The sequence below is a fragment of the Hylobates moloch genome, unplaced genomic scaffold (assembly GCF_009828535.3).
Source record: "Hylobates moloch isolate HMO894 unplaced genomic scaffold, HMol_V3 SCAFFOLD_3, whole genome shotgun sequence".
Lineage (NCBI taxonomy): Eukaryota > Metazoa > Chordata > Mammalia > Primates > Hylobatidae > Hylobates > Hylobates moloch.
In genome coordinates this window covers 21,063,456-21,085,644 of record NW_026652278.1, presented here as the reverse complement: position 1 = coordinate 21,085,644, position 22,189 = coordinate 21,063,456, and the positions used below count along the sequence as shown (strand labels likewise).

The window sequence follows — 22,189 nt, the reverse complement described above, 5'->3', positions numbered from 1 at the left end:
CATTTAGGTAACGGTCCTCTCTCCAGCCACCCACCTTTGCTGAGCCACAGAGGCCTGGATTCTTCAAAACACAGGATTTTTCTTTTTTTGAGACAGGGTCTTGCTCTGTCACCCAGGCTAAGTGCAGTGGTGCAATCTCAGCTCACTGCAACTTCCACCTTCTGGGCTCAGGTTATCCTCCTACCTCAGCCTCCAGAGTAGCTGGGACTACAGGCATGCACAGCCATACCTAATTTTAAAATTTTTACTAGAGATCGGTTTTGCCATATTGCCCAGGCTGGCCTCTTACTCTTGGGCTGAAGTCATCCACCCACTGCGGCCTCCCAAAATGCTAGGATTATAGGCGTGAGCCTCTGCATCCAACCTGGTTCACTAACTCATTTTTTTTTAGAGATGGAGTTTTGCTCTGTCACGCAGGCTGGAGTGCAGTGGTGCGATCTCGGCTCACTGCAATCTCCGCCCTGTGGTTCAAGTGATTCTCCTGCCTCAGCCTCCCAAGTAGCTGGGACTGCAGGCGTGCACCACCATGCTTGACTAAGTTTTGCATTTTTTAAGTAGAGACGGAGTTTCACTATATGTTCACAAGGCTGGTCTCAAACTCCTGACCTCAGGTGATCTGCCCACCTCGGCCTCCCAAGGTGCTGGGAATACAGGCATGAGCCACTGCACCCGGTCTGTTCATTAACTCTTGAAGTTCACGTTTTTGCTACAGAGTCTTAGTCCTTCCTTAGTATGTGAAAGAAAAGGGCTTCTAAGAAGTGGCTAAAGAAGACACAGTTCAATGGGGACTAGGGGTGTGACAACTACTTGACTGGACTAGGGTCCAGTTGTGTTAAGTAGCAAACCACTGAACTTCTTTGACACCACACTTACCAGAGAGCAAGATACTCCAAGCCAGTGGTTCCCAAACTTCAGCATCACAATCCCCATGGAGGGCTTGTTAGTTACAACATAGATTTCTGGCTAGAATTTCTAACTCCGTACATCTGATCTGGGGCCCAAGAATCTGCATTTCTAAGAATTCCAGGTGATATGGATACTGCTTCTCTGGAGACCACTCTTGGACCACATTTAGGAGCATCTCTGCTTCAAGCAGCTATCATGTCTTCAAAGGGCCCAGCTACTGAAATGTCACAAGGGATTGCATTTGGGGTAGTCTTGGCTATGGTGAGCCTGCAGGTGGGGGGAAAACTTGACACAGAATGGAACTCCTCGGATGCTCCAGGAGAGATGTCCGTCTCAAAAAAAAAAAAAGAAGAAGAAGCATGCCATCCTACTTCTTCTTTTTTTTTTTTTTTTTTTTTTTTTTTTGAGACGAATCTCATCTGTCACCAGGCGAGTGCAGTGGTCGTTTCAGTCCTTCAAGTGATCTGCCCGCCTCGGCCTCCCAAAGTGCTGGGATTATAGGCATGAGCCACCACACCCAGCCTCTCTTTCCACTTTGAAGTTCTCTAGTCAGTCACCATTCTCGATTCCAAGATCATTAGGACTGCAAGGCATCATTACTCAACAAAAACAGTGGGTAGAAATGAAAGAAACCCTGGAGATGATGTGCAACCTCTACAGTATAGGTGAGGCCAGTGAGGCCTTTTCAGGTGAAAGAAGGCTTCCGGAATCACACAACCAGTCGGTCAAGACAGCGCCTGACTCAAGAGTCATGAGAACCCCTGCAGTGCCTTGGCCCCTATGCTGACCCATTGATCTGTGTATGTTTAGCTACCAGCAGACCTTAGATCCTTGAAACCTTTCTGTGCATCAGGTTTGCAGAAATTCAGGGAAATGCTGCATTAGGTTTCTCTTATGTGTCCGGAATTGGTGGGTTCTTGGTCTCACTGACTTCAAGAATGAAGCCATGGACCCTCGCGGTGAGTGTTACTGTTCTTAAAGGCGGTGTGTCCAGAGTTTGTTCCTTCTGATGTTCAGATGTGTTCAGAGTTTCTTCCTTCTGGTGGGTTCATGGTCTTGCTGGCCCAGGAGTAAAGCTGCAGACCTTTGCAGTGAGTGTTACAGCTCATAAAAGCAGTGCAGACCCAAAGAGTGAGCAGTAGCAAGATTTATTGCAAAGAGCTGAAGAACAAAGCTTCCAAAGTGTGGAAAGGACCCCAGTGGGTTGCCACTGCTGGCTCGGGCAGCCTGCTTTTATTCTCTTATCTGTCCCCACCCACATCCTGCTTATTGGTCCATTTTACAGAGAGCCGATTGGTCTGTTTTACAGAGAGCTGATTGGTCCATTTTGACAGGGTGCTGATTGGTGCGTTTACAATCCCTGAGCTAGACACAAAAGTTCTCCACGTCCCCGCTAGATTAGCTAGATACAGAGTGTCGACATGAAAGTTCTCCATGTCCCCACTAGATTAGCTAGATACAGAGTGTCGATTGGTGCATTCACAAACCCTGAGCTAGACACAGGGTGCTGATTGGTGTGTTTACAAACCTTGAGCTAGATACAGAGTGCCCATTGGTGTATTTACAATCCCTTAGCTAGACATAAAGGTTCTCCAAGTCCCCACCAGAGTAGCTAGATACAGCATGTCAACACAAAAGTTCTCCATGTCCCCACTAGATTAGCTAGATACAGTGTCGACTGGTGCATTCACAAACACTGAGCTAGACACAGGGTGCTGATTGGTGTGTTTACAAACCTTGAGCTAGATACAGAATGCCCATTGGTGTATTTACAATCCCTTAGCTAGACATAAATGTTCTCCAAGTCACCACCAGAGTAGCTAGATACAGAGTGTCCATTGGTGCATTCACAAACCCTGAGCTAGACACAGGGTACTGATTGGTGTGTTTACAAACCTTGAGCTAGATACAGAGTGCCGATTGGTGTATTTATAATCCCTTAGCGAGACATAAAGGTTCTCCAAATCTCCACCAGACTCAGGAGGGCAGCTGGCTTCACCCAGTGGATCCCGCACCGGGGCCGCAGGTGGAGCTGCCTGCCAGTCCTGCGCCGTGTGCCCACACTCCTCAGCGCTTATGCGTCTTGAATTGGTGGGTTCTTGGTCTCACTGACTTCAAGAATGAAGCCGCGGACCCTCGCGGTGAGTGTTACAGTTCTTAAAGGTGGCATGTACGGAGTTTGTTCCTTCTGATGTTCGGATGTGTTCAGATTTTCTTCTTTCTGGTGGGTTCGTGGTCTCGCTGGCTCAGGAGTGAAGCTGCAGACCTTCACCATGTTACAGCTTTTAAGGTGGGGCGTCTGGAATTGTTCATTCCTCCCGGTGGGTTCGTCATCTTGTTGGCTTCAGGAGTGAAGCTGCAGACCTTCACGGTGTTATAGCTCATAAAGGCAGTGTGGACCCAAAGAGTAAGCAGCAGCAGGATTTATTGCAATGAGCTAAAGAACAAAGCTTCCACAGTGTGGAAGGGGACCCGAGCGGGTTGCCACTGCTGGCTCGGGCAGCCTGCTTTTATTCTCTTATCTGGCCCCACCCACATCCTGCTGATTGGTCCATTTTACAGAGAGCTGAGTGGTCTGTTTTGACAGGGTGCTGATTGGTGTGTTTACAATCCCTGAGCTAGACACAAAGGTTCTCCACATCCCCACTAGATTAGCTAGATACAGAGGGTGGACACAAAGGTTCTCCAAGTCCCCACCAGAGTAGCTAGATACAGAGTGTCCATTGGTGCATTCACAAACCCTGAGCTAGACACAGGGTGCTGATTGGTGTGTTTACAAACCTTGAGCTAGATACAGAGTGCCAATTGGTGTATTTACAATCCCTTAGCTAGACATAAAGGTTCTCCAAGTCCCCACCAGTCAGGAGCCAAGCTGGCTTCACCCAGTGGATCCCACACTGGGGCCGCATGTGGAGCTGCCTGCCAGTCCTGCACCAGGCGCCTTCACTTCTCAGCCCTTGGGTGGTCGATGGGACTGGGCGCCGCAGAGCAGGGGGCGGTGCTCATCGGGGAGGCTCAGGCCGCACAGGAGCCCACGGAGGGTGGGGGAGGCTCAGGCATGGCAGTCTGCGGGTCCCAAGCCCTGCCCCGCCAGGAGGCAGCTAAGGCCTGGTGAGAAATCGAGTGCAGCGCTAGTGGGCCAGCACTGCTGGGGGACCCAGCACACCCTCTGCAGCCGCTGGCCCGGGTGCTAAGCCCCTCATTGCCCACTGTTTTTGTTGAGTAATGATGCCTTGCAGTCCTAATGATCTTGGAATTGAGAATGGTGACTAGAGAACTTCAAAGTGGAAAGAGAGGCTGGGCGTGGTGGCTCATGCCTATAATCCCAGCACTTCAGGAGGCTGAGGCGGGCAGATCACTTGAAGTCAGGAGTTCGAGACCAGCCTGGCCAACATGGTGAAACCCTGTCTCTGCTAAAAATACAAAAAAAAAAAATAAATTAGCCAGGCATCATGGTGCATGCCTGTAATTCCAGCCACTCCGGAGGCCGAGGCAGGGGAATTGCTTGAACCCAGGAAGCGGAGGTTGCGGTGAGCTGAGATCGCACCACTGCACTCCAGCCAGGGTGACAGAGTGAGACTCCGTCTCAAAAAAAAAAAAAGAAGAAGGACATGGTAGTAGGATGGCTGGGTGATGTTGCAGTGGTTCTGCTTCTTTTTTTTTTTTTTTGAGACAGAGTCTCGCTCTGTTGCCCAGGCTGGAGTGCAGTGGTGGGATCTTGGCTCACTGCAAGCTCCACCTCCCAGGTTCACACCATTCTCCTGCCTCAGCCTCCCGAGTAGCTGGGACTACAGGGGCCCCCACCACGCTCGGCTAATTTTTTGTATATTCAGTAGAGACGGGGTTTCACGGTGTTAGCCAGGAAGCAATGCTTCTTATTCGAGTGCCTTGCTAAACTATGTGTGCTGTGGACTGTGTTCGTGATTCCGAATCCTGAATACAACCCTCCTAGGCTTGTCTCTCAGCCTAGACTCTAGACTGATTTGGCTCATTTGGTTGCCTTGGAGACATTCTAATTCTGAAGGGGGCAATGGTCCCTTCTAGAAGATAGCACACCTCTGCTTAGTCTGAATGCACACCTCTGCTTAGTCTGAATTCTAAAGGGGGCAGTGGTCAGAAGATAGCACACCTCTGCTTAGTCTGAATCTTAAAGTTATAGCTTGAGCCAATTGAAGTGGCTTCTCATTTTTCTCTCACTCTGATCTCAAGGAGCCCTTTTTCCTCTAGTAATCTAGACCTTCCTCTTCCTACCGCAATCTCAAGGATTATGCCCCCAGAGCAGATGCAAAGCCCTGTCTACCCCTTCTCCTTCCCCTGAGGTAGAGCTTTCTCGAAGGTTTCTCTTGGTAAACGTTAGCTTTCTGAACTGAGGGCTGTCTTTTTTTTTTTTTCCTCTTAAGCCCATTGCATAACAATCTCTTGTTTTAATCTTTTGCCCAACACTGCTTTTCTTACTGTCAGAGGTTACTACAAGTGTTTGAACAGGTAACTTCTACCTTTGAACTTTTATTGCGACAGATTCAAAGGTTCCAGGGGAGTGTGTTGGCCACTCTTGGGACAGTATACAGTAGCTTCGGGTGTGTCCCAGTCAGTCCTAGGAGCTGTGGAAAGAGTAGAAGTGCCTGAATGTGGTGCTGAATCAATATAGCCAGCTGTGAGGCGAGCACTTCCTGGACCCAGGAAGGGAGGGTCTTCTTCCAAGGTAAGCTGCAATGATACTACCTGCTCTATATTGAATATATCTGTGAGATAGTAGGGAGGGGGTTGGTGTGTGGAAAGAAAGTGGGATTTGTTATGCTCAGCCTAAGGCTCTTTTATAACATGAAATTACATTTAGTTGAATAGTAATCTCAGCTGACTTGTGTGGGAGGCAAAGAAAAAAATCAGTTGGAAAAGGGGTGAAAATACATGAGCTGTCCAAATGCTAGCAGGGGATGGAATTGGAAGGGAACACTGATTTTGCTAAGTGTACTAAAGCACACCAAGCCAGAATGTGGGTCTCCTTCATCTTCCATTAAGAAAATTCTGTCTCAGTGTAGTTAGAAGGATCATGCGTCAGCTGCTGAGGGCAGAGAGTCCCATTTGGCAGAGAGAGAGGAAGGGAATCAGCAGATATTCAATTAGGTGCTGGGGACTGTTCTGGGGAGATTATGTATGTTACTTCATTGGTGTATCTCATCCTATAAAGCAGGTGGTATCCTTCCCATTTCACAGATGCATAGTGCGTCTCCAGGCTGTTAAACAGCATGGCCTAAGCTACATAGCTCGAAGGTGGTGTGGCTAGAATTTGAGACTTGATTGGTCAGTTTCCACAGCCTGCCCAACAATGCAGAATTATTGTGGGTTACCAAAGCTTTCAGTTATCCTCTGAAATCCTGAGAGTGTCACTCATGTGCACAGAGGATTGATAGGAATACAACTCTGATGGGCCTTTAGAATCACTCAACCTTCCTGAACTTGAGCATTTTTATTGGAGGAGGTCAATAAAAAAAAAAATAAAGCCTCATCTTCCCCTGGCCCTGAGCCCTTTGGTGAAGGAAGACAGCACCTGGTGAAGAGCTCAGAGGTATTAGCGTGGCTGAGATTCGACACCCACTCTGCCATCCTCTGCTCTCCCCTAGAGGAAGTTGCCTCTTGGGGAGCTGAGTTCCTGAAACTAAGCAAAAGACAAGTGCTCCTCCAGCTGGGAGATGAGCTGGAGGATGGAATGCCACAGGCGCCCTTTCGTCTCCCAGCCCTTCATCTTTCTTCCATGTCCAAAGGTGGCTCCCCAGAGGCCAAGGGCTCAGCTCTTGTGTTTTCTGAGATTGTGGCACAACTCACCCTGGCTTCCTTAGTTGGACGCTTTTAAGACCTGCTCTGTAGAAAGAACGAACCCTAATCTAGCTCCAGCAAAGAGTCAGGATCATGCTGAACTTCCTGTGAGCCTTCGTGGGGGATCGAGGCTGGAGAAAGTGCTGCTTCATCCCGAGGTAGCTGTGAGGTGGGGAAGGGGCAGGAAAATTTGTTATTTCTGCTTCCTAATCTGAGAATGGTAGCTCCAGGGCCCCTCTGTAGCCACAGCCTTAGGCAGATCAAAAATGAGACTAATACAGGTCCTGGTAATACTGGGGGTGACCAAGGTGGCAGAATCAATTTTTAAGTTAAGTTTTGAGGTGTGAGTGTGTCAGAGGGAAAGAAACCACGCCAACTGAACAACTCACAGCCCTGTCATTCCTGACTTGCTTGTTTATTTTCTTGGCTTGGCCAGAACTGCTTCAAGGACCAAGGCAGGCAGCTCTGGCGAATGGAGAGAGAGGGTAGAAGGTGTTTGTGTGGGTCTGAGGGCTGATGTACCCTCTAGCAAGACTTTCCTGTCCTTCCAGCAGGGAACAGCATCACCTCTGCCTCTGTGAGGCTTCTGATCTGAGGGGGCACCTCAAGTCATTTTAGTTTGTTTTCATCTTAGTTGAAAGGTGATAGGCCACAGGAGGACAGGGTAAATTGTGTTGAGGCAAGCTGGCTTTTGTGTCGGCCCTTAGGGGCTGAGGTGAAAGGCTTTGACACCGAGCCACGGTAGCTTTGGCAGCTTCTCCCCTCCTGGTCAGAACACTTCCACTTTCAGTTGTGAAAAAAAAAATTAAAACCAGGAAGTGAAGTCCCCGAGCACGTTAGAAAGCCTGACATGGCCTGACTCGGGACAGCTCAGAGCAGGGCAGAACTGGGGACACTCTGGGCCGGCCTTCTGCTTGCATGGATGCTCTGAAGCCACCCTGTCTCTGGAAGAACCGGGAGCGAGGGAAGAAGGACAGAGACTTGTGTGGCAGGAAGAACTCAGAGCCAGGAAGCCCCGGTTCACTAGAAGCACTGAGAGATGCGGCCCCCTCGCAGGGTAAGGGGACCATCGAGGGGGTGTTATTCAGCAAGGGGGTCTTGTGAGGGTGTGACAGAAGCCAAGGAGGCATCCTGACCCCCCGACTTTCATGAAGCGACTTAGAATCAAGGGCTGGCTGAGTTCCACGGGCACACCATGCTCTCTCCCTCCCGGTCTCAGGCATGCCTTCGGACCCTGTGTCAGGAGGAGCAACAGGAAGGAAGGATGTGGGGCATGCATAGGGCTCACTTTCCTTCTCCCGACTCTCTTGGGTGAGGTGAACCACAACAGAGACCTCTTTTTGTGGGTCTGAGCATCCAGCATAGCTCCCCTGAGGTGGGCTGGGGGTTTGCCCTCAATTTTATGTTTGATAAGACTGATGAATGAGACCGATGGGGTGGGAGAGACAGATGAATGGAGTTGAGTGTATTTTAGGAAGTATGGCCACAGGTTAAGTCTCAGGTCTTGCTTAATTCCTAAGTACTTCCTTCCCAATGCCCACTCCCTGAGGGTCCTAAGGTGAACCTCAAAGACCCTCAGGGAGTAAGCACTGGAAAGGGACTCTACTGCCGGGGCTTGGTACCTTCTGAGATATCAGCCTTTTCTTGGTGGTCTGAAAGGTAGGATTGAATCTATGGCTCCAATGTGTAGGTGATTGGTATTCTATATCAGAGACAGAGTCTTAAAAAATAACGTTAAGGCCAGGCGCAGTGACTCACACCTGTAATCCCAGAACTCTGGGAGTCTGTGGTGGGTGGATCACCTGAAGTCAGGAGTTAGAGACCAGCCTGGCCAACATTGCGAAACCCCATCTCTACTGAAAATACAAAAATTAGCTTGGCGTGGTGGCATATGCCCATAATCCCAGCACTCAGGAGGCAGGACAATTGCTTGAACCTGGGAGGCGGAGGTTGCAGTGAGCCGAGATGGCACCACTGCACTCCAGTTTGGATGACAGAGCGAGACTCTGGCTCAAAAACAACAAACAAACAAACAAACAAAAAACCATTGAAAACTGACTTAGTTTTTTTTTTAAAAAAAGGAGTAATTGGTTTTATTTCTCCCTCCATATTCTGATATGGAGTCACTCCGTGGTAGTCCCCTCCGATTGATCAGTATTCAAGGTTAAACACAGAACATGTCTTGAAAGAGGCATGGTGTAAAATTTTATAGCCATCTTTTGTGTATTTGGTATAATAAAAGGAACAAAAACCTAAATAAAACAAGAAGTATAAGTGCAAATGCTTACAGGACAGGCAGGTAATATAGAGAAGTAAAGTAGATGGTGTGTAATAAGATGCTAATGGTGGAAAGTTTAGCAAAATTCAGAGCAGGCATACCCCAGATAAATGCATTCAAATTTAATTATTAAAAAAGAGAAAACACTTTTTAATCCAGAACCAAACGGAATGTTTCAGCCTAGCCTGACCTAAAATAGTCTCTCCCAGGCTATATTGTAATTTCTTGAGGGCAAAGACACCAAGAACAATATTATCATGTCATTGCATACCTAACCATCTACCTACAGTGAGACCACAGATACTACAAGGAGGCTGGAGATGGAGGAAGGAGAGAGAAATGAATGGAGAGAGGGAAGATGAAGCCAGGGAAGTACCAGTACACAAGACAATCTTCTTTTTTTTTGAAGGAGACTCACTCTGTCACCTAGGCTCCCAGGCTTGAGTGCAGTGGCAACATTTTGGCTCACTGCAACCTCTGCCTCCCTGGTTCAAGCGATTCTCCTGCCTCAGCCTCCTGAGTAGCTGGGATTACAGGCGTGTGCCACCACGCCCAGCTAGCTTTTGTATTTTTAGCAGAGATGGGGTTTCACCATATTGGCCAGGCTGGTCTCAAACTCCTGACCTCAAGTGATCTGCCTGCCTAGGCCTCCCAAAGTGCTGGGATTACAGGTGTGAGCCACTGCGCCTGGCCTACAGGATTTGCCAGCTTCTTAGAAACCAGGAATACAGTGTCTGCTCCTGTCTGTCTCTCATATGCCTCCTCAGCAGATGAGCAGACCCTCAGCTGGAGTGCAGCCAGAGGTGACTCTTGTGCCTGGCAGCACCCAGCAAAGGTGACGTAACCCCAGCAGCCGTGAGTCCAGCCATCACTGCTTATCACATTCTGCTGGAAATGCATCTGGGTCTGTTTCTCCCCTGTATGTCTGCACATCCTGAGGTCGGAAAGGGACTCTCTCACCAACTTGTCCTCCCTGGCGCAGGGCCTGACACTTCCTAGGTTCTCAACTCATTGTTTGAATAAATACATGAGATCTGGAGTTTGGAAGGTCAGACAGCCCATGCACTGCTGTGGTCAGGCCACACTATCAGCCTTCTTTGGGGGAGCTGGTGGAACTCTCAGTCTTCACGGGCCATTCTATTCTAAGAGTTGTGAGGTTGCGAGTGGCTCAAGTTGAGGATGTGGGGTCTGGGGGAAAGCTAGGTCAGAGACAGGCCATGGTTCCTACAACTAGAAGTGCTCTGTTTAAATAGAAACGAGGGCTTGTTGGCCGGGCGCAATGGCTCACGCCAGTAATCCCAACACTTTGGGAGGCTGGGGCAGGCAGATCGCTTGAGATCAGGAGTTTGATACCAGCCTGGCCAACATGGTGAAACCCCATCTCTGCTAAAAATACAAAAGCTAGCTGGGCGTGGTGGCAGCCACCTGTAATCCCAGCTACTCGGGAGGCTGAGGCAGGAGAATCGCTTGAACCCAGGAGGTGGAGGTTGCAGTGAGCTGAGATCTCGCCACTGCACTCCAGCCTGGGCGACAAGAGTGAAACTCTGTCTCAAAAAAAAAAAAAAAAAAATGAGGGCTTGTTAAGACCTTTGCACAGAAGTGGAGGGGCAGTAATTGTTCAAGACCGTGCTCATCTCTTTTCTTTTGAGACATCTCATAATAGAACATCTGATATTGGCAAGGATGTGAAAATTGAGGAAAAGGGAAGGAAAAGGGAGCTAGACTTGATTGAGGACTTCCCATGTGCCTGACAGCACACCAGCTGTTCTACATCTCCTTTAAGTAGCGATTTTCACCTGCTCCTTCTGTGTACAGTGGCGGGGAACTGATGCTCAGTGACTCTAAGTAACTGTCCCCAGGGCTACACATGTAGTAAGTGAGGAGCTGTTGCTCTGGTACCTGGAAGGGCATGACCTTGAAAGTTTGCCCCTGGCAATGAGACCATTGACAAGAAAGCTTGTTGCCTGCACTTTGAAACTGTTGACCCGTGACCACTGGTTGGGACAGGCAGTGCAAGGGCTGATTCTGCAGAAAACCAAGGCAAGAAGTCCACTTTCCCAACCTCTTGCCTCACCCTGGCACAGGTGACAGGGTCCTAGCACTTTGTCCAGCCTATCTTTTTACAGACCCCTTTATCAGATCCAGTGGACTTCTGGCACTGCTTCCTCTTACCCCAGTTTTCTCATAATGTACTTGGTCAGCAGCAGGCCTGGGATGCCCTTTGGGGGTGTTAACTGACACAAGTTGTCCCAGGGTCGGGATTTGGACTGTGACTCACTTAAGCCCAGTGGTGGATCAAGGTTGACTCTATTGACCTGAGCTCCTGTGGGATTTGTCACTTCTGGGGTCACATCCTGTGGGTGACTCAACTATCCTATGCTATCTTAATGGACTGACTTAAGAGGCTCTTGGTATTTGACTTAACACGAGATCTCCTGATAAATGCTACTCAGCTCAACTGGCCAATGCCTGGCCCCACCCAGGCTCTCTGGAGTATGTGAAGGCAATGGCTTCAGTGGTGCAGTGTCTACACTGGGCCCCATGCACCATCTCATTCATCCTTGGAGACTTTTTCTTCCCCCTGCCAACCCCCACACCCGCCTTTTAACTAAAGATGGACCCTCCACCTCCAGCAGAAATACCTCTTCACTATTTCCCTCCTCTAAATGTCCCACTTGTCCCACTTTAGTGCCTCAAGCACATCTGGCCATTCCCCTTCTCCGCTTCCACTTGGCTCCATCCAACCTAATGAGATGATTGGTCTCTCCATGAAGAAAGTAGATAGACAGACACAGACAACAGTTGAGAAAGATGGTTTGGTGGCAGGGCCACTGGTTGGAATCATAGTTGAGATCTTACTAGACATCAGCTTGATTGGTAGAATTGTCATCTTTTTTTTTTTTTTTTAAGACAGGGTCTCACTCTTGTCACTCTGCACATTCAGGCTCCCAGGCTGGAGTGCAGTGGCGGGACCATGGATCACTGCAACCTCGACCTCCCAGGCTCAACAATCCTCCTACCTCATTCTCCTGAGTACCTGGGACTACAGGCATGCCCAGCTAAATTTTTTATTTTTGTAAAGATGGGGTCCCACTATGTTGCTCAGGCTGGTCTTGAACTCCTGGCCTCAAACGATTCTCCAGCCTCAGCCTCCCAAAGTGCTGAGATTACAGGGATGGGCCATCATGTCTGGTCAGATCATCATCTTTGCCCCTGGAAAGAGACAATTGGCAATAAAGCCAGGGGATCAAGGATCACACATCTTTGAGGTTCTAGTGTTCCAGACAGCCGTCTTAATGTGCTCCAGTCTGCACTGACCTCTTCCTCCTTCAAACCCATGAGCTCACTGCACACGCTGAAGCATTCTGTAAGAGTTTCTAGGACTAGATAGACCCATAAGTACCCAGATGGCAGGAACTATATCGGCCAAATGTTCATCCCTCAGACATGGCACAGTGCTGAACACATAGGTCCACAATTTTTGTTTACTTTACTGAAAATAAATGTATAGGCTGGGTACAGTGGCTCACACCTATAATCCCAGCCCTTTGGGAGGCCAAGGCAGATAGATCACTTGAAGTCAGAGTTCGAGACCAGCCTGGCCAACATGGTGAAACCCCCTCTACTAAAAATACAAAAATTAGCCGGGTGTGGTGATGCACGCTTGTTGTAATGCCAGCTACTTGGGAGGCTGAGGCAGGAGAATCACTTGAGCCCTGGAGGCAGAGGTTGCAGTAAGCCAAGATTGTACCACTGCACTCCAGCCTGGGTGACAAGAGTGATACTGTCTCAAAAAAAAAAAAAAAAAAAGAGGCCGGGCGCGGTGGCTCACACCTGTAATCCCAGCACTTTGGGAGGTCGAGATGGGCGGATCACGAGGTCAGGAGTTTGAGACCAGACTGGCCAATATGGTGAAACCCGTCTCTACTAAAAATACAAAAATTAGCTGGGTGTGGTGGCACATGCCTGTAGTCCCAGCTACTCAGGAGGCTGAGGCAAAAGAATCGCTTGACTCTGTCTCAAAAAAAAAAAAAGTAAAGGTATAAATAAGTTAAAAGTGCAGACAGTAAATGTATCCCTTGCCACACACACACTTCTCCAGCCCACCAGGTGCTGCCAAAGCTGGGGGTGCATCCCGTAGAGCACTGGTCTCAAAAGCATCATGATTGCCTGGAGAATTGGCTTTATCTTCTACTGGACCAGAAGTTCTGAGCATGCTTTCCTGTGCTAAACACACTGCCTGGCACACAGTAGGTGCTTGAATACCCAAAAGGATACATTATGAGGGAACCCGGACCTCACTTAGGTTGGGCTGCTTAGCGTTGCCCTTCTCGTGGCATGAAGCCCCTGGCTGTGGCATTCCTGAGGAAGACCCCGCAGACCCTGTCCTGCTGTGTGCATAGAAGCACATTCTGTTCCTTGTGGGATTGAACACTGCAAACTTCCCTTCAGCAGACTCTCCTCGCTAGTTGCCTTTCTCTCAAATTGTGCCAGTGGTGAGTAAAAGGTGAAGGTGGCTTGGTAACAGCGGCTTCCCAAGGTGTCTCGGGTGCCGTGCCAGGTGCAGTGGAATCCACAGGTGAGGATGGTCACTATGTGCTTGAGTGCTCACAGCACAGGGAGGCCTATTGACACACAGATCCATGAGTCACAGGATGCCTCACTGGGACCCAAACCCTAAGAAAGGGCTTATTCTGCTCCACCTGTCCTATCTCTTCTGAGCTCTGGCTCATGTAGCTTTTCCTGTGCAATTCAGCAGCAAAGATCTCACCAGTGGATCTGCATCGAACACCCTAATGATTTATTTATGGTATGCTTGCCTATGGCCCAGGACACCTGTCTGAAGCCTAGACTCTTAACCCTTTCTCTGCCAGCTGTCTTACACATTGGGACTGTTAGATGCAGTTTAGCAATTGGGCTTGGAAGAGAGATATGAGAGGTTATTATCACTTACTTTTTAAAAAATTATTTAAGCAATTGAATTGAATCTTTCCATGGTGTGGAAACTACTACTTAGCTACCACCTGGTGTTTTAATAGGGCTCCCTTTGGTAATGCTGCCTCCCTGCTCTGTTCACCATATCTCTGCGGAGATGATAAGAAGGACCTTCCCCACTGGGTGCCATGGCTCATGCCTGTAATCCCAGAACTTTAGGAGGCTGAGGCAGGTGGATCGCTTGAGCCCAGGAGTTCAAGCCCAGGCTGGGCAACTTAGGGATACCCCATCTCTACAAAAAACTTAAAAATTAGCCGAATGTAGTGGTGCACACCTATAGTCTCAGGTACTTGGAAGGCTGAGGTGGGAGGATCACTTAAGCCTGGGAAGTTAACGCTGCAGTGAGCTGAGCGTGGGAGGATGGGGCTGCGGTTAGCTGTGATAGCGCCACTGCATTCCAGCCTGAACAAAGTGAGACTGTGTCCCACAATAAATATATAAATAAATAAAATAAGGCCCTTCCCATCTGCCTGGGGCCATAGCTATTATAAGACAGTGGCTTGAGCATCCACGCGCACTGGTGAGTGGCTGGGAAGTTATCAGCGGGCTGTAGGTCAGGATCTCAGATCATCCTTCCTTCTTAGCTACTTGGAATGAATATTGAAAGAGACACTTTCAGGGCCCCTCGACCCTGTGACTCAGCCTTCACCTTTGCTCTGGTTTCTTATCGGCTAGAGAAATGGATGAAAAAGGTTTCCACCCACTGAGCTGCTGTCCAGCTGGATTACTCAGTGGCTGAGAAGCATTTTACACAACATGAGGGCTTGGAAGAGGCTGTGTGTCGAATGTAGTTTTGGTATTGGGAGAGCCACGCTTGTAGAAACAAAGCTGAGGTGTATGCTTAGGTGCATTCACTTGAAATGCCACCAACCAAGGTGATAGAACTTTCTAAGTTAGCTGCCTGTGTTGGAGGTGGGATTATATGGAGCTGTTCATTTTATTCTTCTTTTTTTTTTTAAGTGTGCATATTTCAGATGAAACAGTACACATCAAGTGTTACCTTCCCAGTGAGACTACTCTACGCCACCCTAATTAAAACTCATCCACCAGGCGCGGTGGTTCACACCTATAATCCTAGCACTTTGGGAGGCTGAGGCAGGTGGATCACTTGAGACCAGGAGCTCAAGACCAGCCTGGACAACATGGCGAAACCTTGTCTCTACCAAAAATACAAAAATTAGCCAGGCATACACCTGTAATCCCAGCTACTTGGGAGACTGAGGCATGAGAATTGCTTGAACCCAGGAGGCAGAGGTTGCAGTAAGCCGAGATCACACCACTGCATTCCAGCCTGGGCAAGAGAGCAAGACTCTGTCTCAAAGAAAAAAAAGCAAAAAAAACAAAAAAACTCATCCCCCTGCTGTACCCCCAATTCTCTTTCCCTGCTCTTGTTGTTGTTTTTGTTGTTTCGTGGTCCTAAATAATCTAGTTTTTTTTTGTTTTGTTTTGTTTTTTTTTTTTGAGACGGAGTCTCGCTCTGTCACCCAGTCTGGAGTGCAGTGGCACGATCTCGGCTCACTGCAAGCTCCGCCTCCCGGGTTCACGCCATTCTCCTGCCTCAGCCTCTCCAAGTAGCTGGGACTACAGGCGCCCGCCACCACGCCCGGCTAATTTTTTGTATTTTTAGTAGAGACGGGGTTTCACCGTGGTCTCGATCTCCTGACCTCGTGATCCGCCCGCCTCAGCCTCCCAGAGTGCTGGGATTACAAGCGTGAGCCACCGCGCCTGGCAATAATCTAGTTATTGCTCAGGCTTGTTGTCAAACTCCCCAATACAATGCAATCTCACGAGGGCAGGGTTTTCCCTGCTATATCCCCAGCACCTGGAACAATGCCACGTATACAGCCAAGCCCTTCAATAGCTTTTGGCTGAATGATGGAGTAGCCAAGACTTTCAAGAAATCCAGTCATGATTTCTCCTCTTCCATCTGTCTTTTTCTTGTTTTTTTGTTTTGTTTTGTTTTTGAGATAGGATCTTGCTCTTTTGCCCTGGCTGGAGTGCAGTGGTGCAATTACAGCTCGCTGCAGCCTTGACCTCCCTGGCTCAAGTGATCCTCCCACCTCAGGCTCCCAAGTAGCTGGGACTACAGGCGTGCACTGCCAGGCTAATTTTTATATTTTTTGTAGGGACAGGTCCTCACTGTGTTCCCCAGACTGGTCTCAAACTCCTGGGCTCAAGCAATACATCCACGTCAGCCTTCCAAAGTACTGGGATTATAGGTGTGAGCCACTGCACCCGACCTCCATCTCTCCTTTTCTATGAGGATTGTCTTTTCAGAAGCACAAATGCATGTATAATTCATTCTAATTGAGACTACTTGTACACACTGTCCAAATATTTTTTTCTTTCTCCCTGGCAGTACGTCATGAGCTCTTTTCATATCACTACCTACAGATCGACTTTCTTTTTTAAAATACCTGCCCAGAATTCCACTGTGTGGAAGTACTATAATTTGTTTCATTATTCCCCTATCAAGGAAGGCCTTCCTAGGCTTTTGGATTAGAAACAATTCTATAGCTTTGATGATGATAAATATAATAGTTAATACATGAACCTATGTGCCAGGCATGGTTCTAAGCACTTTATACATCCATTAACTCTTTTAATCATGGTGACAGCCTTAGAAGGGAAATACCATTATTGCCATTTTATAGATGAGAAACCACAGAGAATTAAATTATCTGCCCCAGGTCACAAAGAAAATGACCAAGAAGAGCTTGAGCCCAAATAGTTTGAGCCAACATTCTTAACCTGTACTTTACATGTCATTTGTGATGTAGTTTATTGATCTGATGTCTTTCTATGATATAAGTTGATAGTAGAATTACTAGGTGAAAGGGCATACATTTTATGATGTGTAGAGGGCAATGGGGACTTCTCTAAGAGATGGCACCAAACGTACATTTCCACAATTCATGTTGCATTTCTCACTGTTTCATCGCTGGAATCTGATGCACGAAGAAAAGGCGTGTCATTTAAATCTGCATTCTTAAGAACTATAAGCAAAGTTGAATGTCTTTCCCTAATTGTAAATAACTTGCTTGTTTTGCTGTGAACTTTCAGGACATCCCCTCTGCCCTTGCTTTACTGGGTTGCATTTTGTTTTTCACTGTCGTCTGAGTTTCTTATTAAAGACATGAACTCTTAGCCTGTCTGAGGGGTTTGATACTTTTTCTTCAACGTGTCTTTGTCTCTGGTATCTTTTCTGTGGGGGAAATTTTTATTTTCATATAATCAAACTTGCCAACATTTCTGTTTATAGATTTTAGGTGTTATGTCTGTCTTGAGTCTTCTCCATGCCAAATTATAAGAGAAAATCTCTCCATACTTTTTCACCCCAACTATTCTTATGGTTTTCATTGCTTTATACTTAAGTCTTTGACCTATCTTCAACTTATTTTTGTTGTAGGAGTAAGAGAGTAGACAGCTTAATGTATCCTCTCTGAATGGCTAGCCAGTTGTCTCAGTATACTTATTTTAAGTGAAAAAGTATCTATTTTGATTTGAAATGCAATTTAGTACATGATAATAGCATCTATTGGGCGTGTTTCAGGATGATTTTATTAAATAGGTTTGTCTATTCACGACCAATAGAAAACTCCTATAGCTCTTTTTTTTGTTTTGTTTTGTTTTTTTTTTTGAGGCAGAGTCTTGCTCTGTCACCCAGGCTGGAGTGCAGTGGTGTGATCTCAGCTCACTGCAACTTCCACCTCCCAGGTTCAAGGAATTCCTGTGCCAGAGCCTCCCGAGTAGCTGAGATTACAGGCATGCGCCACCAAGCCCAGCTAACTTTTTGTATTTTTGGTAGAGACGGGGTTTCGCCATGTTGGCCAGGCTGGTCTTGAACTCCTGGCCTCAAGTGATCTGCCCTCCTTGGCCTCCCAGCATGCTGGGATTACAGGCGTGAGTCACTGCTCCTAGTCCAGTATGATTTATTTCTTGGCTGGACTTTCTACCTACTTATCCCATGTAGATAACTTCATTCCAACTCTTCTAAGTCTAGAAGAGTAGATGGATCTTGAATAGTCCTTAATGTGTGTCAGAAATACACCCCTGTCACCATCCACCATCCCTATCCAATACCTCACCAAAGTATTGATTAGGGAGCAATCCTCTCCAGATTGGCCTGAATGACTTCTTATGATCTAAGACTTGGGGGTTTGAGGGTGGGGTGTTTGTACTGCAGGAAAAATGAGTTAACTGAGAGTATATGGAATAAATAATTGTGACCTGGAAAACTGTTCATTTGCTCAACAACCACTTGTTGAAAGTTTTTTATGTGCCAGGCATGGTGAGGGCATGAGAGGCACAGCAGTAAACAAAATTGAAATCTCTGTTCCAAAGAGAACATCAGCTCAGTTGGCGCAATGAGTGATAAGGAGCTAGGACTATTTCCCAGTGAACAGTGTCATGGAAAAGAGAACAAAGTCCATGACACTGACTGGAAAGGTAAAGATAATGTTCAATAAGGTGATCAGAAACAGTGAGCCTCCGAGGAAGTGACATTTGAGGTGAGGCCTGACCTATCAGCAATACACAACCATTTCAGACCTGGGGAAACATTCCAGGCAAAGAGAAGAGCAAATGCAGAGGCTTTGAGGTGGGAACAGACTTCGAATAGGGTTTGAGTGGGATATATACATAGGAAAAATACAATCTTTTAAAAGATAGAAACTATCAAAAGAAAATGATTTTTAGCCAATAGGGATAGTATGAAAGATTCATAGCAATAAACATAGTTGACCAAAAATTTAAATATTATAGTAGAAGGAGCCATTTAGGACATTTATCCAAAGAAAATGAGACTAAATGAAGACATGCTGCCCCAAGTCCACAAAAGGAAAAAAATCCAAAGCTGAATATGGGGTGATCATAACCTAGACACCAAGAATGGTCCAGGAATCGTGCACAGAGGTGTGAAGGCAGAAGGTGTCCTTCAGCTGACTTGAGAATAAAACATGTTAGGAGCCAGGAGATGAGTGACTGTGGCTCCAGTCATCCATCCACAGGGGAGGGGAAGGCCCTGGAGTGGATCAAGGACAAGGATGGTGGACAAATGGGCATCCTGGGGTCTGAGGCCAAGGCGTGTCACCATCACCACGTCAAAAAGTGGAGTAAGCCTTTTGACATGGGACGTCCTGGTGTGTATTGGGGCTTGTTCAGCCATTTGTATATTACGTGAAACAGGAAATCCTAGACACAGCATGACAGAGCTCTCTTTCCTCTTTACCACTATTGTGCTTCTCCCTACTGTAACCAGGAGTGATGTTAAAAGGAAGAGGAAATGCCAGTCACGCCCACTGCTTGCAGGAGATTCTGTGGAGTGACTAAACCAGAACTGTAGTTTGAGTCACACAGGACATGTGACAAAAGGAGGGTGACTTTTTTTCCCCTTGTTTATTTGAACTTACTTGGAAGTGTTAACAGATTCTAATGGTTAGAATGGTAAACAGAGTTTCCCACTCCTGTCATGGTTTGACCCAGGGGTCTCACCTTCTCTCAGGCCGTAGTTTCCCCCCCTTAAACAGTGAGAGAGTTACATGATATGGTTGCAAATCCTCTCAGTGCTAACCTTGTAAGGTTAAAAATGTTTGAGTGTATTGGGCATTAAAAAGGAGACTATACACCAGGCACAGTGGCTCACGCCTGTAATCCCAGCACTTTGGGAGGCTGAGGTGGGACGATCACTTGAGCCCAGCAGTTCAGAACCAGCCTGGGCAACATAGTGAGACCCCATATCTAAAAAAAAAATTGTTAATTGTAAAAAAAAAAATTAAAAAGAGATTATCAAGATAGTAAAAAGACAACCTACAGAATGGAAGAAAATATTGCAAATCATATCTCTGATAAGTGTTGTGTGTGTGTGTGTGTATATATATATGACCTAATTTTTAAATGGGCAAAAGACTTGAGTAGACATTTCTTCAAAAAAGAAATACAAATGGCCAAGAAGCACATAAAAAGATGCTCAACAGGCCGGGCGCGGTGGCTCACGCTTGTAATCCCAGCACTTTGGGAGGCCGAGGCGGGCGGATCACAAGGTCAGGAGATCGAGACCATGGTGAAACACCGTCTCTACTAAAAAATACAAAAAAAAAATTAGCCGGGTGTGGTGGTGGGCGTCTGTAGTCCCAGCTACTCGGAGAGGCTGAGGCAGGAGAATGGCGTGAACCCAGGAGGCGGAGCTTGCAGTGAGCCGAGATCGTGCCACTGCACTCCAGCCTGGGCGACAGAGCGAGACCCCATCTCAAAAAAAAAAAAAAAAAAAAAAAAAAAAAAAAAAAAAAAAAAAAAAAAAAAAAAAAAAAAAGATGCTCAACATCCTTAGTCATTAGAGAAATGCAGATCAAACCCACAATGAGATACCACTTCACACCTATTAGAATGGCTATTTAAACAGACAAACAAAGAGAAAGTAGCAGTGTTAAGGAGAATGGAGAGAAATTGGAACCCTCTTACATTGCTGGTTGGATATAAAATGGTGCAGCTGCTGTGGAAAACAGTTTGGTGGTTCCTCAAAAAGTTAAATATAAAATTCGCATTGACTCAGCAAATTCTCTGCTAGGTCTACACCCTAAAGAACTGGAAAAAGATATTCAAACAAAAACTGTATAGAAATGCTCATAATAGCTCTGTTCACAATATCAAAAGTAGAAACAAAGCAAATATTCATCAACTGGTAGATGATAGATAGATAGATAGATAGATAGATAGATAGATAGATAGATAGATAGAGTGTAGTCTATCCATACAATGGGATAACATCGAGCCATAAAAAGAAACGAAGTACAGACATACTACCGCATCAATGAATCTTAAAAATTATACTATGTAAAAGAAGTCAGACACAAAAAGTCACATATATGGTTTCATTTATATGAAATATTTAGAATAGATAAATCCATAGCAACAGAAAGCAGCCTAGTCCTTTCTCTAGAGGCTGGGCATTGAAGGGAATGGGAAATGACTGTTAATGGGTTCAGGGTTTCGTATTTTATGGTGATGAAAACGTTTTGGAACTAAATAGACGTAATGGTTGCACAACATTGTGAATGTACTAAATACTGCCCAATTGTACATTTTAAAGTGGTTAATTCTACATTATGTAAACTGTATCTCAATTTTTTAAAAAATTGAGGAAGGGCCGGGTGCAGTGGCTCACGCCTATAATCCCAGCACTTTGGGAGGCCAAGGCGGGCGGATCACCTGAGGTCAGGAGTTTGAGACCAGCCTGGCCAATATGGTGAAACCCTCATCTCTACTAAAAATGCAAAAAATTAGTTGGGCATGGTGGCAGGCACCTGCTACTCAGGAGGCTGAGGCAGGAGAATCGCCTGAACCTGGGAGGCAGAGGTTGCAGTCAGACGAGATCGTACCACTGCACTCCAGCTGGGCAACGGAGCCAGACTCTGCCTCAAAAAAAAAAAAATTTGAAGAAGGAACCATGTGAAATTCTGTGTACCTCCTACTTGAGTTGGATACCTGGTCAGTGGTAGCAAACTAAGTAAGCTATTTCCATTGACAAAATACAAATAAATCCTTCCTTCATTGTCTTCCTCAAATAAAATCCCTTGCCAATATAGGCAAAGTACTTTCATTCTCATGAAACTGTGGCTTTGAAATGTGTAAATATCTCCCTTGTTTGTAATGAAGTGGTCAGTCTCGTTCTATTTGTGGGCAATATGATTGAAGTCTGTCTCAAAGGAGTAGTCAAACATTAACAGACTGTGATCCAAATTAAACTATGAAATATAAATTTCATAGTTCTTGTTTATCCCATGCCAGACTCTTAAAAATGGTTGTTAGTTAAAATTGAGGTTTCACAAAAATGCAGTCTTCTGGGTTTTCTAGGAAGGGGGCAGAATTCTGACAATCTGTGACCCATAGTATTGTTACTGTGTGGTAACAATCACCTGAGATTGACAGCAGGTGCCCCCTTGAGACTAGCCATAGATTCTCTGTCCCTTTTCTCCCATATGTATTACCAGTCAGGCTATTCACTCTCCTTCCTGACCCCACCCCCGTATCACCACAACTGAACAGAAATTCAATTTTTAGACCCTGATTCAAAGACATTGTTTGCAAAGTCTCCTATTAAAATATAAATGTGCCATCTGGAAGAAGAGGGCAGAAATCCTTAGTGCAACCATTTTTTCCCGTAGTCGAACAAGAGGGTGTTGGTAAGGATCCCTTAAT

At 46.5% G+C, this 22,189-nt stretch overlaps 1 protein-coding gene across 2 annotated transcripts in view; it reads left to right on the top strand.

The window, feature by feature from the left end:
* Positions 1-7,533: 7,533 nt before the first annotated feature.
* ACSL5 (acyl-CoA synthetase long chain family member 5) overlaps positions 7,534-22,189 on the top strand; it is a 50,489-nt gene continuing 35,833 nt past the window's right edge. Inside the window, exon 1 of one of the 2 annotated variants that reach the window (XM_032177903.2) lies at positions 7,534-7,777. In XM_032177903.2, the coding sequence (XP_032033794.1) occupies positions 7,639-7,777 (139 nt within the window). In that variant the 5' untranslated portion in view covers positions 7,534-7,638. Of the gene's footprint in view, positions 7,778-21,960; positions 22,174-22,189 lie in introns of those variants that run through there. The other variant, XM_058436021.1, reaches the window with a different exon arrangement.